Raw genomic sequence first — 20,775 nt, forward strand, 5'->3', positions numbered from 1 at the left:
ATGTTTTCATGAGTTTGGTAAAAGGACAATTGGAAAAGCTGCTTATCTATCTATCTTTAATGGTTTGTGATGGGTGTGAGTGAATAAGTGGAAGGAAATGAGTTGATAATCGTGGCTTCATCAATACAATTCGCCCGGCTCTACGTTATATGCAGGCCGAATTTGGTGCTGCATGTGCTCGGTGGTTTTGTTTGTTTTTGCCTAAGAATATTGGTAGGTCAAATTAAAGGTTGTTAAAGCTGGTTTAAGCATACGTTAAGGAGTTTAAAAAGGATTTTTAATTTAGTACATAAAATTTGTTGTCAAACAAATATATAGTTTGTCCGTTTGGTAAAAAATTTAAAAAGTACTTCTTTGACGTTTTGCTAAAAAAAATAAAAATAAAAAGTAAAATGAAATTTTGAAATATGATCAAGATCCCTTACAATTTTCAAATAAATTATAAATTCTTAAATTATGTAATTTAAAAATAGAGATTTTTCTGGCTTTAAAAAATTTATTTCTCAACACAATTTCAAACAGATTCTTCATCAATTAAGGTCTTTGTTTTTTTAGGAGGAATCTCAACGTCACAATCTCTCGTAAGAAGGGACGGAACCAAAATTTTTAATGGAAGAGAGTCAAAACATGAATAAATGCGAAGCTATCTTTTGTTGATAATTTTTTTCTTTTTTCCATTTGTGTGTGTGCGTTTTTTTTTTTTTTTCAAAACATAAACATTAATAAGCACTCTAACGTTTGGTAATAAAAAAGAATATTGATTCTTTTCTGCTTTTTTTAAAAACAAATCATATTTAATTCAGTTTTTTCAAATTTTTTTAAATTTTATCTCACAACATCAAACCTCGAAATTTACACAATGAATTAGAATTGAATTCCGATTTCAAAAATCGAACACCCAATCGGACTCTAATACTCAAAAATACTTTCATTTTTATGTTATATCAAAATACTTTTTCAAACAGAAAAATAAAAAATACCTACTAAAAACATGAACAAACAAAGAATATCACTAGAAATTCTCTTAATTAAGAAACATATAATTAGGAGTTCACAAAAACCCTTTTAATCACAAAATTCTTACCGATTCTGCAGGCTGAAGGCCTGAGAGGCTGAGATTGTTGTATTTGGATACAGACAAATAAGGCAGAATTTTATTCAAAATAGATTTAATCCATTAATTTAAACAATTATCATATCAATGACTCCATGGCCCAATGGATAAGGCGCTGGTCTACGAAACCAGAGATTCTGGGTTCGATCCCCAGTGGAGTCGAATTAATAAAGCCTTCGTTTTTAATTAACCATTTTTTTGTTTTGCTTTTTCCTTGCTCCAAACGAACAATAAAGGGTCAGAGACTAATAGCCCAAAAACAAGAAAGAGGGCCTGAGAATAAACAGTGGGCCGAGCCCAAAATAAAACCCCATTGAATAACAAGCATATATATATATATATATATATATATATATATATATATATGTATGTTCCTCCTTGTGCAAAGTGTTCACTACCTAATGATTAAAGTATGGAAACATTAAATAATCATATTTTATCCTATGATGTGGGTGCATATATACTTTATCAAAAGAAAGTAAAAGAACACTCCATCATTATGAAGCACAATAATGTATTGAGGTGTAAAGTTTTTTAGTTATTATATTATCTTCTGTTCAAGCCATTCTAGTTTACAATTTACTTATCTAATCGTGTATATATTATCAAATCATTTAAAACTCTAAAATAATGAAGTATCATACACACCGTAAGATACAACAAAACAAAATTTTAATAGTAAAATAGATTCTCAAATTTAGTCGGAGGAATTTGGATTTTATATAATATATCATATTGGTCTTTTGATATTTTCTCATATGGATCCTTTAATAGATGTGTTGTATATTGAGGTTAATAGACAAGAAAATAATAAGCATTGAGTACATATGTTACAATAGTCTCTTTTACTCTCTCTTCTTCTTCTTCTTCTTCTTTTTTTTTTTTGTTCTTCCATGTAAAAGGAGTAGAAAGGAAGGACTGATGGCATAAGATCATTTCCATTTCAAGTGAAATGAAGATAATCCATCTTACGATTAAGATTTTGTTTTGTTGCATATAATGATGTACATTGTACCACATCATTTAAAGTTTAAAAAGGACATGGCAACATGTACAATATTAAATTTATAAAATCTAATTTGCATCCTAACATGAATCATATTCATTTAACTTGAAATTGATAAGATCTTTTGGAATCATAGATGACGCCATTGCCTATCGTTTGTTGTTTGTGTTTGTGTCTTTGTTGCCAGTTCTGTTCGGGTTCTGTTTGTTGTTAGTTTGATCCTCTATAACCCTCTTCCCATATTTGAATTAAAAAATAAAACTTGTAGAGAATCTGAACTTTGGACGGTCAATTTTTCTTTGAACTTGTTGAACTAAATGTTAAAAAAAATATGATTGAGCAATAGAATAAAGATGGGATTACATTTATAGGCAAAGGCAAAGTCAAAAAAATCTCACAAGCATGATCCACAAGGGCACAATCATGAATCACCCAAATAAAATAATCACAAAAAATAACTTTATTGTTAAAAAAACTTTGGACAAACAATGTACACAAACGCAACATTCAGGCCCACTCTCGGCCCAACTGAAAGCGACCTCCAAAACCACCTCCACCACGATCGAGATCCACCCACCGGGCCCACTCCCAAATGAAACCCAAATGAAATGAAATTCAAATCTGTGTCCGGCCAATCACGTTTAAGCATTAGATCGCTTCCTCCTAGCCACAAACTCGGATACGAATGGACACGTGTCGCACAGTCGGCCAATCACAACCCACGTGATATCACGTGCTGGAGAGCCCCACCACCACCTTTTTCTGACTCTGGAAAAAAACTCCGTTTTACTGTGAATTATCTTTGCTTGCCGTTTGAAACAACAACAACAAACAACAAACAACGAAGTTACAAAAGTGCAAATCGAGCTCTTTGCATGATGTTGGTCGCCTGTGTTTGGTCTTTGTAGGATTTGCATGTGGTTGTGTTCTGGGAATTCCATGCTATCTCTGTAAGCTTCTTTCTGGGGACTTGGCAAATGTGCAAGACAATCAACGTGCGTGCACTGCGTGGCTATGTATTGGGTTTTGGAATAGAGATTTGCTCTGGGATTTTCAGAAATGTTTGATTGGAACGACGAAGAGGTAACCCAATTCGTTAAAAGAAAAAAATTCTAAGTCCCAGATTTTTTTTTCTATTTAATTTATGTTTTTTCATCTGTTTATTTATGCACATGTGTTGGTTCTTCTTGTATGAGTGTTGAAATGACTGTTTGTATGAGAATTTGAGCTTAATATGTGAACTTGCTCTCTGGGTTATGTTCAGATTGTTCTGTTCTTGTTATGGAATGGTCTCTCTCTCTCTTTTTGTTTTTTTGAATTTTCCAATATTTGTGAATTTGTGCGGTACTGCTGAAATAGATTTTGATGTTGTTAGCTCAACGAATTAACACAAAGTTGTAAGGTATGTGTTAGTGTTGTATTAAAAAACTCACTGTTTGCTAAAAAGAATTAGAAAGTTTGCTGAATTATGCCCCTTTTAGCTTGAAAACCTTCTATACTGCTACTGAAAACTTTGAATAGTAACATAATCAAGCAAAATCCAATGGGTTTTTTCATTTTTAGATTTTTCTTTATATTTAGTTAGATGTTCACCAAATTGATGGGGCGAGAAGCCGAGAATCGTGTCAGAATCTAAAAAATTAGGTGGTGCTTTTTGTTGAAGAGACTGAATGTGGGTAATGTTTCAATTGTGTGAACTAGTCGGTCTCTTGGAATATGGAAATAGACTCGCAATTTCCCTTGATTTTGAAACAGTAATGAGTTTGTTTTAGATTTAAATGGTATTTCAATGTGAAAAATAGGAGTTGAAGTTAGTTTGTATGGTTCAGGGAAGAGTCCTTTGATGGAGTCAAAGAGACATGAAGCCATGAAGGAACAAGGATTGGGCTGAACTGGAGAAATAGAATTTCTGAAAGTGATATTCCAATAAAAAGAAATTTATTAATTATCAGAAGAAATCTCATGTGGAATATTGCACAAAGTGGAATCATAGGGGAGATTTTGAGCTTTGGTGTTTTTAGGGACAAAAATATTTGACCAAGACGCGCCTGATGGTGTAATAGAATGTTTCTTGCATCAGTACTGACATCATTGTCTCCACAACCACTGCCATTCCTTAAGGAAGTTCATTGTATCTTCAGATCAGATTCTGAGGTTGTTTACTTCCTTCTTTCTTGGTTTATTTGATTGATTCCAAGTATTCAACACATTGATCTAAGGGAAAAGAAGACAGAAAGAGAGGAGGCTCCTCAAAAGCAACTGGGAAGAGATAGTGAGCAAAAGAGGGGCAAGAAGAAAGGAGAGTGGGATCTTCTTCTCCATATACTTTTCCCTACAGTTTCCCAACTTGGTGTCTTTCCATTTTCCACAACAATGGCATTAGCCATTTGTATGTTCTATTGCTTCCCGCTATGTCTAACCTCGAAGCGTTTAACCTATCTTTTCTTGCACCAGTTTCATTGGGATTTGCCGCCACATCTGTCTCTTTGGTTCACTTTACTATTGTTTCACTTGTGGTGTTTTTAAGGCATTTGACATCTCTATGCCTAAATTCAATACAGCAAATGCACATATAGGTCTCCATTCATAGAAAAATTTATACTCAAAAACTTCCCCCAAATTTCACACTAGAGCATATCTCTAGTTTTTTATTGCATAAAGATCTGTTCTATTTCCTATACATAAATCGCTCCCATGGTTGTGCATTGGTTTAACGTATTCAAGATTCATGCCGCTGTTTTCTTTTTTCCTGTTGTCTTTGGAAAATCTTACCTAATTTTGAATAAAGCTAGTGTTAGCGGTTCTTCTAAGTAACTAAGTTCATCACACCTTTATCCTGTTCATCTGAATAGCAAATTTCATCAAACCTTTTTTCCTTTTCATCCGAATAGCAAATTTTCCTTAAACCTCTCTGTACAACCATTTTTACCGTAGACACCATCTATCCTCAATTTCTCAGGTTGTTGAACAAAGTTTCTTAGATACATGCTGATCAGGTTTATCATTAAAATAAATCCTAGATTAGCAATTATCTTGTCAATCTAGCCAAGAGGCACTATGGGGTCTTCCATAGGTTGGGGAGCATTGCTATCTCATCTGATGTGGAGCATACAGTAGTAGAGGAACAATAGGGTCTTCCAACTTCCAAGGCAAGGGCAAGTTGACAGGGTCATCATAATGAGTTTCGTTGAGACCTTATTTGCTTATGACTTGGTTCATCTTTCTTTCAGAGTTTGGGTTCGTTTTCTGATTCATTGACATCCTCAATTTCAGGACAAGATTTGTAGATATTCTTCTTTTATTTTCTTCCTCTTTTCTTTAGTGGTGTTCCCTTTTGTATCTGCCCTATGTACTTGTGTTATGCCCATCTGGTGCTTCTTAATAAATTTATTTTATGAAAAAAAAAATGGAAAGTTAACTTCCAACAACCCAAATTCACCAAATGCTAAAATGTTATTTTTCCTGATACTTATACAGATAAGTCTAGCTCGAATCACGGTGAATATTAAGAGTTTATTAATGTCCACAATGTTTTGCAGAAATAATTCCATGCGATATGTGAAATTGCTCTTCCTTTCCCTTAATACCAATTATTATAAAAAAGTCTAATCTTCAGTTAGTACTATTTTCTTTGGTTTTGCTAGGCTCTTCAGTAAATACTATCTGTTTAAAATTTGTTTTCACCACAATAGTCAATGTCCCATGAGAATGATTTTTTAGTGCAGGATCCTCTATCACCTTGGTAGTAGCATGGATCTTACTTTTCTAAGTATGCTTAAAAAGTGCTCCTTCAAACAGCATACAAGTTCGCACTTTTGAACCATTGCTTTCTGGAGGTTTTTGAATTTGAGTCTTTGAAAACATAGACAACTTTTAACACCGACCATGATTTTTCAATGTCCAACTGAAAATTTGAGGTTCACATTTTGAGTTATGATTATTATTTAAGTTCCTGTCAGTCCCAATTTACTTGAGAAATATTAGAGCTCCAGTGGGTTTTATGATACTTAATCTGAGCCAATAGACGGGTTAAACAGCCTCAGATGCCACTGCAAGCTAAATTTGCTCTACTATAAGAGTGCCCTAAAGAATTTTTTTTCTTGATAAGTGAGAATGCCTAAAGAAATTATTTTCTGAGAGACACCAAAGGTGGAAGATGTGTTGCTACCATATCTGGTATATATCGTAAAATACATTTGTCACTGAGAAATGAGGTCACTGCAAAAAGTGGGTACCATCATTCCCATTTCATACTAAAAGTTGAAACTGCCACTTCACATGTAATCTTAAAAGTGACACTGTCACTTCTCGTCATGACTTCTCTTTTTAGATATAGCCCCATTTGGCATGATAGAGTTGCAGCTTCACTCATCATGTAATACGAAGTGGACCTATTAATCTAAGATATGACAACACAACCCTAAGTCTTTTAGATCCTGTCACCATCTTCTACTTTGTTGGTCGTGAACTATTGCATACTTATGCTCTAGTACAACATTGGTTTTGCTGCACTTTTTGTCTTTGCTTCACAAATACACCACTGAGTTTACACGGTTGCATAAATTTTTATTTACTTTTCAAACGTTTATTCTATGAACTGCTCAAAGATGTTTTATCTGGTTAGATGACATTGTTATCCTTACTTGTCATGGTGATGCTTAACCTACTTATAATTTCAGCTTTCAAATATAATATGGGATGAGGGTGCTGAGAGTGGTGACCATATTGTGCCTTATCCTGAGGCAAGTGAAGATTATTGCAACAAGAAAGAATGGAACCAAGATGCTGCTAACATCAAGCCTACTGAGCAGAGGAAAGCTGGGTCTAAAATTGGTTTACATGGCAGGAAGCTGGAGAGCAGTTCTGACCTTGACACCAATGAAGATATTACTACTTCAGGATTTGGCATGGATTCATGGCCTGATTTGTCCTTATCCAATGCTGCCAAAACTGATCAGGATTCCATGGGTACTGAAGTATCTAACGACTTGACTGAAAGTGGAAAATATAATTCAGGAAGAGGTGGTAAAAATATCAATTATTGGAATAAATTGTATGTGTGAGTGTGTGTGCCCCAAGCGACAGACTGGGCATAATTTGTAATATGATCTTATCATTTCTAACGTAATTTATTTTGAAAGCAGAGGCGGCTCAACTTGATAAAGATGCTGAAATTTTTCAAAATACCCATGAAGGTAAAGAACAAGGTGATTTGGTTGACTATGACTGGGTTAACATTGGAAGCTTTGACGATTTCGATCGAATTTTTAGGTAATTGAAGATAGCTGTTTCTTTTTCTCTGTATGGTAATGAAGATCGCCTTGACAACGTCCTGATAAAAGTATTTTAATTTTCTTCTATTTTTTCTTTTCTGAACTTGACAAATGACCATGCTGCAGAAAATTATGTTACTAACGTTATCTAACAAAATGTGAGAATTTTCCAAATGTCATGGCTTCCTCATTTGCCTCAAATCATCCAAGTTCTTTAGCCGTAGAAATGAAAACAATAGTAGTTGAAATATAGAAACTAATTTGACAGTTTTTCATGCTTGGATTCTTTTTACTTCCAAAAAGTGGAACTATTGTTAAAAGTTGGTTGACTATTTCAATATCGATAAAACTTTATTTTTTTTCAATTTTATAATTGGTGTTTTCTGTTTATTGGAGTTTGTAACATAATGGCTTAAGCTAAAAGTGCAACTGATCAATATAAACATTTGATGGAAGAGGATGGTGAGCTTGGTTAACTGTGAAAAGATTCTCTTTGTCCCTTCATTTCCATAGTATTCCTTTACTTAGTTTTCCTTTTTTATTTTCCTTTTTCACTTGTATTCTATCCATCTGACTCAATATCCTCACAAGTGATGATTTTGCAGCAATGAAGATCCAATTTTTGGCAATGTGAGTCTTGGTAGTGCTGATGAGCTATGGTCTTCTTCTAAAGATGTAGCTAACAGCCCAGTAAAAACTTTCCCCACATCTGCGGATTCACCAAATCCGGTGTCAGGAGGACTAAGGAATGCATCTGAGCAATTGGAAAATAAAACAGAATATTTGCGACACAATGACCTGTCATATACTATTGGCCATGGGAAAATCAAAGATCTGGCACTTCATGATATGCAGAATGCACGTGCAATCTCAGATCATGTGGAATATGCTGGAGGTAAACGTAAGCCAATAGATAAGGAGAAGGTAATACAATTTATTTTGCTGTGCAAAATGCTTTCATTTAAACTAGTGAACCATAGAAATCACATTATTTTTGTTTGTCTCTTGCAGACAGATATCGACATGGTAAGGAAGACCTCTGCAGCGACCTCTCGACCAGCTGTTGAAAATGTTGTGAACACCAATGAGTTTATAGATAAGGTAACTTTTCTTTTGAACCTCCAATTCAGCCTCATAATAGTATTGTACTTGATGCCTAATTGTATCTGCAATCTGCAATCTGCATTCAAGATTACACCTCAATTAATGTTCTTGTATGGTGGACCCACAAAATAATGTCAACTGACAATAGACAAACATGTTCCTTTTATTAGAACCTATTTGCTGTCCATCTTTAAAATTTTCAGGCCAAAAATATCAAATATAAGACAGACCTGTGACGGACAACTTATAATATCTAATACTTATTTTTCCATTTGTGGAGATTTTTTTAGTTTCTGGCTTGTCTATAACTTTTCTTTGTGTGGATACTGTCAATAACTTAAATTGGCCGGAACCAAATGCTTAAACAAAGGGCAATGTGGGATTGAGGTAGCTTTGGCCCCGAGTCTTGGTAGGCTGCAGTCTGACTTGTTGAATGCCCCCATACTGATTACGTAAAATGTTTCCTGTCTCTAAGGATTTATGGCGTGGCAGTGCCCTCAATTGTTATAGAGACAGTGTACCAGCCTTTTTACACTTGGACAGTTTACAGGGCTTATTGTTTATGTTAAATTATGCTGCTATGATTTATTGAGACTTATGCTTCTTACTTAAACCCTCCCCCCCCCCCCCCCCACAAAAAAAAACAAAAAAAAAAACATATGCTTCCTAGTGAAAATATTATATATCCTTTTCCCCTAATGTATTATCCAAGTGTTCTGAAACTAAATGGAGAGATCTAGCACGGTGATTATAGTTGTTGAATTAGGTCCGAAGTTTCGTATAGTTTGAATAAAAATCTGCATCTTCATGTGGCTTCAGCCAAATATGTGTAATATGACGATATTGCATGTATGAGAAAGAACTGTTACCTGACTTTTCTAGGTAGAACTTGGGTACTTGCGCAGATTGACAACATTCTGATGTAAAACAACCTAGATTAGGCTGCCAAGTGCATGATGTTCATGATGTAGAGTGCCTGAAGTAGAGTCATCATTTGGTTGTTTGTTAAGACTGGAAAAGTACTATTGATGAGTACAGAAGGAACAGCAGTGCACTTTAGCTTGTTATATCCCCGCCCAAGGGGTTGGCTCAAGTGGTAAGGGTCTTGGTCTTTGTGGTAGTCTCATGAGGACTAAGGTTTGAATCCCCTTGGGTGCAAACAATTCTTTGGGGCCAGCCCGCCGGCGAAGCCGGAGTATTACCCGATCCGTGTGGAGAGGGCGCTTTACATGGGTTTGAGGTTTATCTAACAGGGGTGAGTACACGAAGTGGCCCTGCCTTGGAGGGGTTCCTCGTCATCAAAAAAATATCCCCACGCAAGTTTTTTTTTTTTTTGTGGCTCAAACTTACTCTTTCCATCTTGGGAGTTTGTATTCCTAATGTAAATCGTGTTTTAATGCATGTCTTTATTTTTATTCTTTGTGCATGCCTGACATTATACATTCTGATGACTGCAAGTTTTTTATAAATTTATGTTACTCAGATCAATTTCCAATTCTGTAATCATTTTTCACCCAAAATGTCTGTCTACTGTTCTCATTTCTTATTCATATAACAGGCTTCTAAGCAAACAAGAGGGTTGAAAAGTCGGAGAAAATCAGAGGTGAAGAGTGAGGGGAAGACATTGCCACATTTGTATGGGACCTGGTCTCCATCGAGAAACCCGTCTAGACAATTTGAGAACCAATTGGCTCCCCCCATGCTACAATCTCCTCCCTCTTCAATGCTCAATCAACATAGGCAGATTCCAGGACCCGAGTCTTTGCAATATCAGCATGTTGCCAATCCATTTGTGGCTCCAGCGGCATACGGGAATCTCACAAATCCATACCCAGCCATGCCTGTGCTTGCCCACATTCAGTTTGCTGAGCCTAAGCATCAACCTTTGCTTTCTGCTCATGAAGGTTATCCAGGTGGTGCAAATCCTGTTAGCAAGTCAGTGAAAACCCCTGTGCAACCTCTGACCATGACACCTCAGGAAAAAATTGAAAAATTAAGGAGGCGGCAGCAAATGCAGGCAATGTTTGCCATTCAGAAACAACAGCAACAATTCAGTCATCAAGTCCCATCTAGCAATCATTCCATCACTCAAATATGTCCTCCAGATAGCCAAAATCAGCACTTTGAGGAAGCTGATCTTGAAGTTGAAGATATAAACACTCTCCCTTCTCTGGATCCTAACTCACCTATTGAACAAGATGATTCCGATACAGTCCCTGTGGCAGTTGATTATTCAGTGGAGGACACAATACTTTACAGGCTTCAAGATATTACTTCAAAGGTATGCTTGACTTCCAAGGGGATTGGTTTCTTCACAGAGTAAGTTGGACTATTTACAAACTTATGATAACAATGTTTTGCTACAGTTGGACATGAAATTAAGACTTTGTATACGGGATAGCTTGTTCCGGTTGGCTCAAAGTGCAATGCAAAGGCATTATGCTAGTGATACAAGCAGTACCAACAAAAGTAGCTGGGGTGAACATGAAGTCATTGCAAAAGAAGAAATCAATGGTTGTAACAGGTTAGTACACCTAATACAGTTATCATGGTCTATATCTTCAAATTGGACACCTCTTTTTCCCTTTTCTATGCATGGAAGCTGTTCAATTTAACTATCATGGACTTTTGTTGTTGCTAATTTTTTTTAAAAAAAAAAACTAAATTGGCTTACAAATTTATGAACCAAAGAATTCGATTTAGTGAACATTTCTGCTGCATTACTAACTAGGATAAAAAGGAAAGGTAGAAATCTGACGGAAATGTGAATGGTAATTTGACTTTGCTAAGAATAAGAGAAACTGAATATTCCTTTTTCTCCAACTTTAGTCATTCATTTGGATCTTCTCTTTATAGATAACTAGAATGATGATTACATAATGAAATCATTCGAGTTTTGATAAGAAATCGTTTTTCAATTTCTAGTTAGGTACTTTCTCTTGTATATTTCCGGTGTACTTAGGGCGCCTTATGCTTTTAATATACCAGTTTATTACTTATAAAAAAAATAAAAAATAAAAAATAAAAAAAAGTTCTGATAAGAATTCTTGATAACTCACCTACAGACAATGAGAAATCTTGACAATTTGCAGCCAATTAGAACTCTTGGTATCTTGCATACTCCTACCCCTATAGTTTATTAAAAAAAATCATGTTATCATACTCATTCTACATACCTCAACAATCCACATTTTGGGTGACATTTTTATGGCCGTGTCAGAAGAATTAGTCTTTTGATTACCTTACAATAATGGAGAAAAAGTGATTGATATTGAAAGAAAATAAATGTACCACTAAAACTATGGGCAAGATTTGTCAGATAATACAAAATCATTATTCAAGAAAGAGAAATTGAAACAGAGCCATAGGCTTTATGTACCTGTGTGAGTTTGGAGAAAGAGGGAGAGCTGATTTATATGACCCATTAGTTGTGTGCCCAAAAGTCAAGAAGCCTTGAGGCAGGAGACAAGCTTAGTCAGTATAAAAGTACAAGTTTGAATGATATTTACAACAACACTTTAAGACCTTTTTTTAACTCTTTTTTTGTAGAAGTTGAATATGACATATTCTATACCTGGTTGTCTACCAGTTTTCTGAAATAAATGTTTTAATGAATTCATTAATTGGTTCCATCATTTGCATCCTATGGTTCTTACTCAAACACCTATTCTTAACTTTTGGTGAGTCGCATCACTTTATTTACACTTGAAAGTTAAAATCTCCATTATTATTTGAGCCCAGAAGAAGGTATTGATAAAGAAGGTTACATATGTTAAAGTGTCCCACATTACCAAGAGATTACTGGCCTGGGAAGTTTATAAGTCATGGACACCCCTCCTCTCTCAATGCCTCTTTTGAGAATGAGTAAGGCCCATGGACTTTTACATAGTATCAGAGCGGGTTCTTTGGACGATCTTGGGCCTTTCCTTCTCGTTGTTAAACACATGTTTGGCCAAAGATGTCATACGTGAGGGGGCGTGTTAAAGTGTCCCACATCACCAAGAGATTATTGACTTGGGAAATTTATAAGCCATGGACACTCCTCCTCTCTCAATGCATCTTTTGAGAGTATGGCCCATAGACTTTTACATAATATCAGAGCGGGTTCCTTAGACGATGTTGGGTATTTCCTTCCCGTTGTTGAACACGTGTTTGGCCAAAGATGCCACACGTGAGAGGGCGTGTTAAAGTATCTCACATCACCAAGAGATTATTGACCTGGAAAGTTTATAAGCCATGGACACCCCTCCTCTCTCAAGGCGTCTTTTTAGAGTGAGTAAGGCCCATGGACTTTTACAACATACTGGGTACTCGTGGAACTTAATGCTTGTTCATGTACTAGTTGGATTTTTCCACCTGTAACATAAATTCTTGGGTTGGATGCTCTAGAACAATATTAGAGCCTAGTTTGTTTGTTACTGGACCCCATGTGCTTGGCTCATTTGCATCTATGTTTCTATATCTATTGGATTACCACGTGGGCTAGTGTTAGAGAAGGTACCATACCAGTGAGGTTATACCTTGATACAAGTTCATTTACTAACTGGGCCTCTCCACCTTCCAGCTTAAGCTTTTAGGTTGAATTCTTAAGATCTTAAGAGTATCAACATTACAGTTTAGTTATGGTGCAGTTACATCCTTTTTGTGTTAGATGCCAAACTTATTATTATTTTGATATTTTCCTTACTTGAACCATATGGTGTTGCAGGTATTCAGGGATGCCTGACATAGAAACAGATACCAATCCCATAGACCGAACTGTGGCTCATTTGCTCTTTCATAGGCCTTTGGAGTTCCCAGGAAAACATCCTGATACCCCTGAATCACCTATTTCCGCAAAGCTTCCATGTGAACGCAGAGCAGCAGGCTTAGCAAACTTGCCAATGGTGGGGTGCTTGCCAGAGAGTACAAAGAGTATACAAAACTTTCCCCACCAGGAATCTAAGATTTCTTGCCCATTGGCTGAGCCCCAACATGCGGATCAATTTAAGAGCGGTCCTTGCATAGACACTTCAAAGAATGCTTCAAACAATGAGCCTGCAGATGGTGGAGCTATGGCGGTGGAAGCCTCTAAATGAATGGAGAAATTTTTTAGAGTTCTATTAGGGTAATTCCTTCATCTCTTCCATGCCTATTAAATAATTTAGGGATGTACATGCAGATGCGGTTACTAAACAACTATCCGTACGGTTATAGCAGTTATTGAATGCGGTTATTAACCGTTATCCACATATTAGGCAATGGCCCTTTTAGGCCTATTTTAGTGTTTTGGGCCTCTATTAGATCCTATTTTAAACAATTTTGAAGATGTTTTAAGCTTGTTTTTAGTGTTTTGTGCATGTTTTAGTGTTTTTAAGCCCTAGTGTTTTAGATGCAATCCATATCTTGATTCCACATTCCAACTTAAAAACCTAAACTAAACCCTTTATCAATTACCAGAGGTCCAAAACAATGTCGTTTTGGTGAATTTGATATATATAAGGGTATACGGATGCGATTATTAACCGCATCCACTTACCCTAAAACCGTCATCCACTTCTGCATACGCGGCTAGTTGTTTTTACTAGCCGCGTATGTTAGTCGTAGTTAATAACCTTCCGCTTGTACATCCCTGATTCCTATGATTGATATGCTTTCTAAGTTTCCATACATAAATATATGCATTTACGCCAAGGTTTTCTTTTATTGTCAGCCTACTGGATCTTTATCAAGTGTGGATCATGGAACCTCAAACATCATTATAATGGAAGACCCTAGAAAAATTGCGCCTGTGCATGTTTCAAGTAGTATGTTCAATATAACTATGTATCTCTGTTTCAAGGTTGACTGGTCTGTATCCTTATGGTGATGAATGTCGAGTGTATGATTTAATATGTATTGTGTCTGATGCGTGAAATAGTGATCCTACTTAATAATTTTTAGTCTTGGCAGATACATACATGCCAATTCTGTGAGGATGGCCACTAACTAATTATTCTGAAAACTTCATTATGAAATTGGTGTGCTGTCTGCTTATCTTAAAAATAGTCTCTTATGATAAGATCTTGATTTTGTGAGGACTTTGAATATATGATTGTACTGGTTTTGGAGATTCTTTATTTGTGTTCTAGCCCTAGTGTTACTTAAAGTTAAATTAATATTTTAGGCTTATCCTCAGTCCAGGTAAGTATTCAAAAAAAATCTGAATAATACCTGTTGTAGTTAGATATTTAAATTTCAAATCTAGTCTGTTATCAGGATATGTTTAGTAAATAGTAATCATAATTTTGTGTGAATTTGATGACATTGACATTTGCAGAGTTGTAAATTGTAGGCACAATTGCATTTCTTCCGAGCTGAAGATCATAACATGTTGAGTAATGCTACTCTTCACACTCATATATCACAGCTAGCTCGTTCATCTAATTCTGTTAGTCTAGGAATAGCTCCATGCTTCAAGAGTTGCCTTCCTGGCTGATATAACGTGTTTTTAGTGTTTTCTTTTTCTTTTCTTTTTTTTCTTTTTTTTTTTTAAGTGGCTGACATGGTAAACCACTTAAAACAAGTCATATATCAACCGGTATGAAGAGTATCATTACTCTAACATGCTTTGTCATATTGAGTTGGCATGTATATCACTTACATAACATTCTTTATTTTTGCTTCTATATATTCTCTGGCTCACTTTTTGCTTGTATATTCTTGTTTTCTTTATTGTGGTTGTGAATCTCTGTGAATTAACTAGGGTAAACGCTAGCTGGTTAGTTCTGCAAAAATTATATTGAATGCCTTTTGACAACGCATTATCTTTTGTTGATGGCTAGAGAAGAACTACCTCATTTGGAAGCCAATAAGGCTTCGGTTCTTGTGCCAATCAAGATGCCTGTACCTATTAACCCTTTGGTCCAGGTTAAGGTGTCCATGGTTTTTGTTAAAAACCCCCTAGGGGGGATTGCTGTTGAGCCAGAGCAGAGCCTTAGTAGTTTAATTCTAGTCTAGTCATAATTAGGTTTATAGCTAGGGTTTTTTTGATTTAAGGTGTTAGTATTAGTTTTTATTAGGGGTTAGTAATTCTCTTTTACTGGATTGGTGCTTAGTGTAAGTTTATCACAAAGCTCTCGTTCTTTAGGTCTCCAATTCTTTCTTTGCATTAGTCGTCTTCCTTATCATTCTTGTGGTTGTAATCTGTTTTGTTGGTTTGACAATCTACAAAAAACCATCTGAACTCCATCTTTCTAAACCATAAAAGTTTCATTACAAAAGTGAGCTCGGTTAAAATATTGGGATAATTGAACCACTGGTCTTTGGGTTGGCATAAATTACAAATCACTCAATGTGGTTCAAAAAGTTCATGGATGGTCTTTGTAGTAAATTATAATTACAAATCAGTCCCTGAACATGTTTTTCATCCACCAAGTTAACAGATTCTGTTAGTCAGTCACATCACACTTAATAAGAAGCCGACACGTGTTCATTACAATAGGAATCATGAGATTCGTGCCTCCACCATAATCATAGCAGTAGCAACAGCGATCACCTCATATTAATCTCTTGCATCCAAAGGTTCTTCTCCCGACTAATCCAACGTGTCTTTTTGTCTAGAGGTACCAAGAAAATGTTTCTGGAATAAGTGTTACATAACACAGCGGTAAGTTTCATAAGAATGAACAATTCCACCGGTGTGAATGAGTTTCACAATTTGTCCCTTCTCCAGCCCATAGTGTTGTGCAATTGCATCAATTTCTAGCATCCGAGGAACTGGAAAAGATTATGAATAAGTAACTTAAGTGTGCAATAATTTGATCAGTCATTTATTTAAAGTTAGAAAAATGCTAGGGGTACTTAAAGTTTTACCAAGAGAATCTTACAAACTGACATGGAATCTGATGTGACATCTCTCTTAATTGACAAACTCATTTAAAGCTCCCCACATCATCATTCTCTTTTTTTTTAAAAAAAAAAAAAATTAGCTGCATTTGTTCTTTCTAGGTTTCTCCAACGCACGCAGGCTTTTCCTTCATCTTCCTGAAAAGTCTGTCCATCTCCAACGCACTGTGCCTCCTCAGCCGTACTGTGCCTCCTTCCCCGACTTCCCACAAAGCCGGTTCGAGAGCATGTGCCCCTCGCCAACGCCTCCAGATCCTCTTCCCCGTCGTTCGACTTGGGTGGATGCATGTGGTGCTTCTCAGAGAGTGACGAGGCCAAGCACCGAAGTAGGGAGCTACGTTTTCTTCGCAAAGAACTGCGTCTCTAAGAGATCAATACAGAGCTTGGGTTTAAAGGGGACTGAAGAGGAAGACGAGGGAATGAGGTGAAGAAGCGCCATCTCCTCATCCGCACGATCTAAGAGAGATCTCCTCAGCCGCACAAATTTGCTCTCCACGAATTTGCAAACCCCAAACACAAATTTGCTCTCCACAAATTTGCTCTCTTTCCTCTCCACTTTGAAGGTGCTTAGAAAGTGTAGGGATATGGATAGAGCAGAGAAGCTGCTTGATGAAATGCTTGAGAGAGGGGTTAAACTTGATAATGTTACGTTTTCGACTTTGAGTACCTGTGCTAGCTAGGATTTGTTTTGTCCAAAATAGGGTTGTGGAGTGGTTTGAGAAGATGCCCAGTTTCGGGTGTGTTCCTGATGATGTTACATATTCAGGATTTGCATTATTGTTGCAGTTTTAATGCATGAACGCACACAAATTTTTCTGCAGATTTGCTGCTGCTACATGCTCTGTTTCTAGCTGTTGGTTTCTTTTGGTGTATCTAGATTCTGATTTGATGTGTATTTCTGAGTTGTTTTGCCGTTTGACTTGTTTTTGGCTGGTGTTTTTGTTGTTTGATTTGGCATGTGGTGTAGCCAAAGGCTGAGTTGTAATCTGTTTGTTGGATTGAGTTCAAGTTTCTACTGAATTGAGTTCCAATTTAATTTCAAAAAAAATAAATAAATTTTGTTCTTCTTTATGTTCAATTGACCTCCACCTTACAAAACCTTGATCAGTGTGTATGGTGGTCCAAGTGTACAGCTTGTTTGTGATTCTTGGATAAATACTGGGGGCATTAGCTATGTGTTTCAAATTCCACTGACGTGGTGCATCGGTTTGAAAGAACGAAGGCAGAAATTTTTTTTTTTTTTTTTAAGGAAGATGAACATGAAGATGAAGCAAGAAGATGGACAGATTTTTCAGGAAGATGAAGGAAAAGCCTGTGTGCGTTGGAGAAACCGAGAAAGAACAAAGGCAGCTAATTTTTTTATTTTTATTTTTATTTTTTATTTTTTTTACAAAAAAAGAAGAGAATGATGACATAGGGAGCTTTAAATGAGTTTGTCAATTAAGAGAGATGCCACATCAGATTTCATGTCAGTTTGTAAGATTCTCTTGGTAAAACTTTAAGTACCCCTAGCATTTTTCAAAGTTATTAGGTGTGTTAGAGCATTCCTAGTAGCTTCATCAAATTTTACTCACTAAAATAGTTAAAAATTACTTTTTTCTATTCTGATGAGCCACTGTTTTAAAGTTTCCCCATCAGCCTCACTATTTTGGTTAAAGTGTTGTGATTCGTGTGAGGGAGAAATGAGAAACAAAAGAAAAAGAAAAAAGAGAAATGATAATTTTTATAGTTTTTTAATGGTTTGGTAAGTGAATAGTACTCATCAAAATTGGTGAGTATTTTTATTCACCAAAACTTTTTAGTTAAATTTGTGAGGTTGCTAGAAGTGATTTTTTAGTGTTTTCATCAAATTGGCTCATCAAAATAACTATTTTGGTGAGGCTACTAAAAATGCTATTCGCCATGAAGATAAAATGCACTTTTATGAATAGTGCAAAAGGAAAAATAATTTTTTAAGTCCTCGACGAAAAGATAGGCTCAATCTTGCCTTTTAATCAACACCCAAGCAGCAGTCAGCATTGGACTTAGCACGATTCTACATTTATGAAACAAAACAGAACGTCATCCGTTTACTGCAGAATCTTTAATTCCTGTCCTACCTTTCCCTCACAAAGAAGTACCTCATAAATTCATGCACAAGTATAGAATTCTGATGTGCCTTACCCTTTCTTTTCGTCAGTATTCAGTATCTCAAGCTTTGGCTCCAAAACGTGCTCCGTAATATTGACCAACAAGGCAGTAATCTGAAGGCAAAACAAGCCATGACATGGTGTTAAAAATAGAGTTGAATTTTTTTAGCTGAAAGTAGCATACATATTGACAATGAAGTATTAAACCAAATAAAAGATATATACATGTTCTCCGATGAATAAGCTTCACATCAATTAGTAAGACTTCCTCTATAAAAGTTTAAGTACATATACATATTTCCATCTTAAAAGTTTAAGTATATAAGCATGTCGTGGTATTGCCACTATAGAAAGCAATACCGCAACCCTCCATTCAAGGTCGCAAATTGAATGAACTCATCAAGCAGATTTTGGACAAGAATATGAGCTTGAACGAATTGATGCAAACTTATCAAGAGGCTATCAAGTTATCATCATGGTGTACTGTGTACAAGCTTAAATTTTTAGTAGGAAAGCAAATTAAGTGTGAGCACTGCTCATTTAGATAAGTAAATAAGCTTGATGATCAACTCTTTGTGAGTTGAGCTCAATGTTGTGTCAAGACTGATGAAGCAGGGTTGGTAAAATCTCTGGGTACAAACAGGTTGAATTTAGGTTATTCCCCCAGACCTAGCCAATTCAAATTCAGCCCTCATAGTAATGACTTGCATTTTCTTGTTTACAACCCATTATTGATATTGGGTCAAATTTTAGTTGTGATAGACATTCAGCCGATTCAGCCATGCCCTTTAAATTCCATCTTCTGTAAATGATGGTCCACACTAGTATGGAAATATTCAGCAGAAAACACTGCTTCAAGGGCAGGAAGAACCATAGCAGTACTGTATATTCCTTTGAATTAAGCGAAATCCAGTTGACAATTTGCTTGTTGTCATGTTCCATAATGGGAAAGCAGAGTCATTATCTTGCTTCTCCTCCGCATCATCAAGCATTTCTGAATTATTAACAACGTTTTCTTCCACTTGTCCAGCTTCTTACGAAGTCCCTCTCGGCGAGCAAAGTTCAGCAATTTGCTAGACGCCAGCAGCTCAAACAGCGATGCCATGGTTTTCTTGATAGAAAGCAATGAATCGGGAATTGGTTTCTTCTCTGAAATCTTGAGCCGCCTCGAATGCATGAGAATCATGAGATGGGGTTGGATGAAAAATCATCAACTGATTGTTTATAGCCCAAGTATCACGATGCAGAGGCAAGCAATACATCCCACACTTGTAACTCTGATGCATTTTAACAAGCACGTTCATACAACACAATTACAATAATTCAACTTATATATATTACATTACCAAGAACCCTTTTTTTTTTCTTTTTTTTTCAAAATACTTAACATGTTCTCGTTACAAAATTAAAAATAATAAAAATAAAGTTATACGAGCCTATACGAATTTAGTCAAGATTATACGAGCCAAGCCTAAATTTATACAAGCCTGAATTTTATGTTCAAGCTTTATTCGTTTAATAAACGAACAGATCATGAGCCGAAATAATCCGATCTGAATCCAAACATGTTCACGAATAGCTCTATTCGCTTATAGTCCTGATTCTGCAAAACGTTATCCCCGTCCTGTAGGAATAGTCTGGAGGGACGTGGAAGAGAGAAAGCTGGAATGGGTACATTAATGGGTAGTACACTTTTTTTATTTGACTAATGATATTTAGTATACTAGTAAATTGCTTCTTCTTCTTTTTTTCGAACATGTAGCATCTGCTACTGATATTAACTAAAAGAGGCCAACGGCCAGTACAGAAAAGGGAGGTGAAAAACCCCCTAAAACCAGAGCCAACAAAACTGGCTAACACAATTGACAGAAAGAGATCCCAAAGAACAGCGACAACAGAACCTAAGAAGATCTATGTTCCCTAGAGACAATATCAACAATACATAGAGGAACCTCTTCTAGCCAAACATCATCACAGAAGCTGATAGCTGCAGATTTTGCAAGTGTATGGGCTGCCTCATTTAAAGCTCTAGACACATGAACAAAAGAATAGGAGTTGAGATTAAGCACCTCCTGTTTGATTCCTTCAATAAAATGGCCACTTTTAGATATATAAGGAGGATTAGAGTTCACCTCCCTAATGACATTCAAAGCGTCTCCTTCAAAGATCACATGAAAAAAACCAACTTCCAGGCAAAAAGAGACAGCATATGAGGCTGCCATTAACTCTGCAGAATGGGCATCAATAAGCATGTGTTTGGACAATCTTTTTGCTCCCAGCAAG

General features: G+C 36.1%; 1 protein-coding gene and 1 non-coding gene across 2 annotated transcripts; both read left to right on the forward strand.

Moving 5' to 3' along the window:
- Positions 1-1,203: 1,203 nt before the first annotated feature.
- TRNAR-ACG (transfer RNA arginine (anticodon ACG)) lies at positions 1,204-1,276 on the forward strand. The gene has a single exon. It is a non-coding gene; the product is annotated as a tRNA-Arg (tRNA).
- Positions 1,277-2,895: 1,619 nt separating this feature from the next.
- LOC133879655 (protein LNK2) lies at positions 2,896-14,537 on the forward strand. Its single transcript, XM_062318304.1, has 9 exons — positions 2,896-3,203; positions 6,800-7,142; positions 7,265-7,391; positions 7,999-8,317; positions 8,405-8,494; positions 10,056-10,778; positions 10,864-11,021; positions 13,206-13,604; positions 14,190-14,537. Exons 1-8 carry the CDS (start codon positions 3,180-3,182, stop codon positions 13,573-13,575), a joined length of 2,154 nt encoding a protein of 717 aa, XP_062174288.1. The 5' UTR covers positions 2,896-3,179; the 3' UTR covers positions 13,576-13,604; positions 14,190-14,537.
- Positions 14,538-20,775: the final 6,238 nt, after the last annotated feature.

The sequence above is a fragment of the Alnus glutinosa genome, chromosome 10 (genome assembly GCF_958979055.1).
Source record: "Alnus glutinosa chromosome 10, dhAlnGlut1.1, whole genome shotgun sequence".
Lineage (NCBI taxonomy): Eukaryota > Viridiplantae > Streptophyta > Magnoliopsida > Fagales > Betulaceae > Alnus > Alnus glutinosa.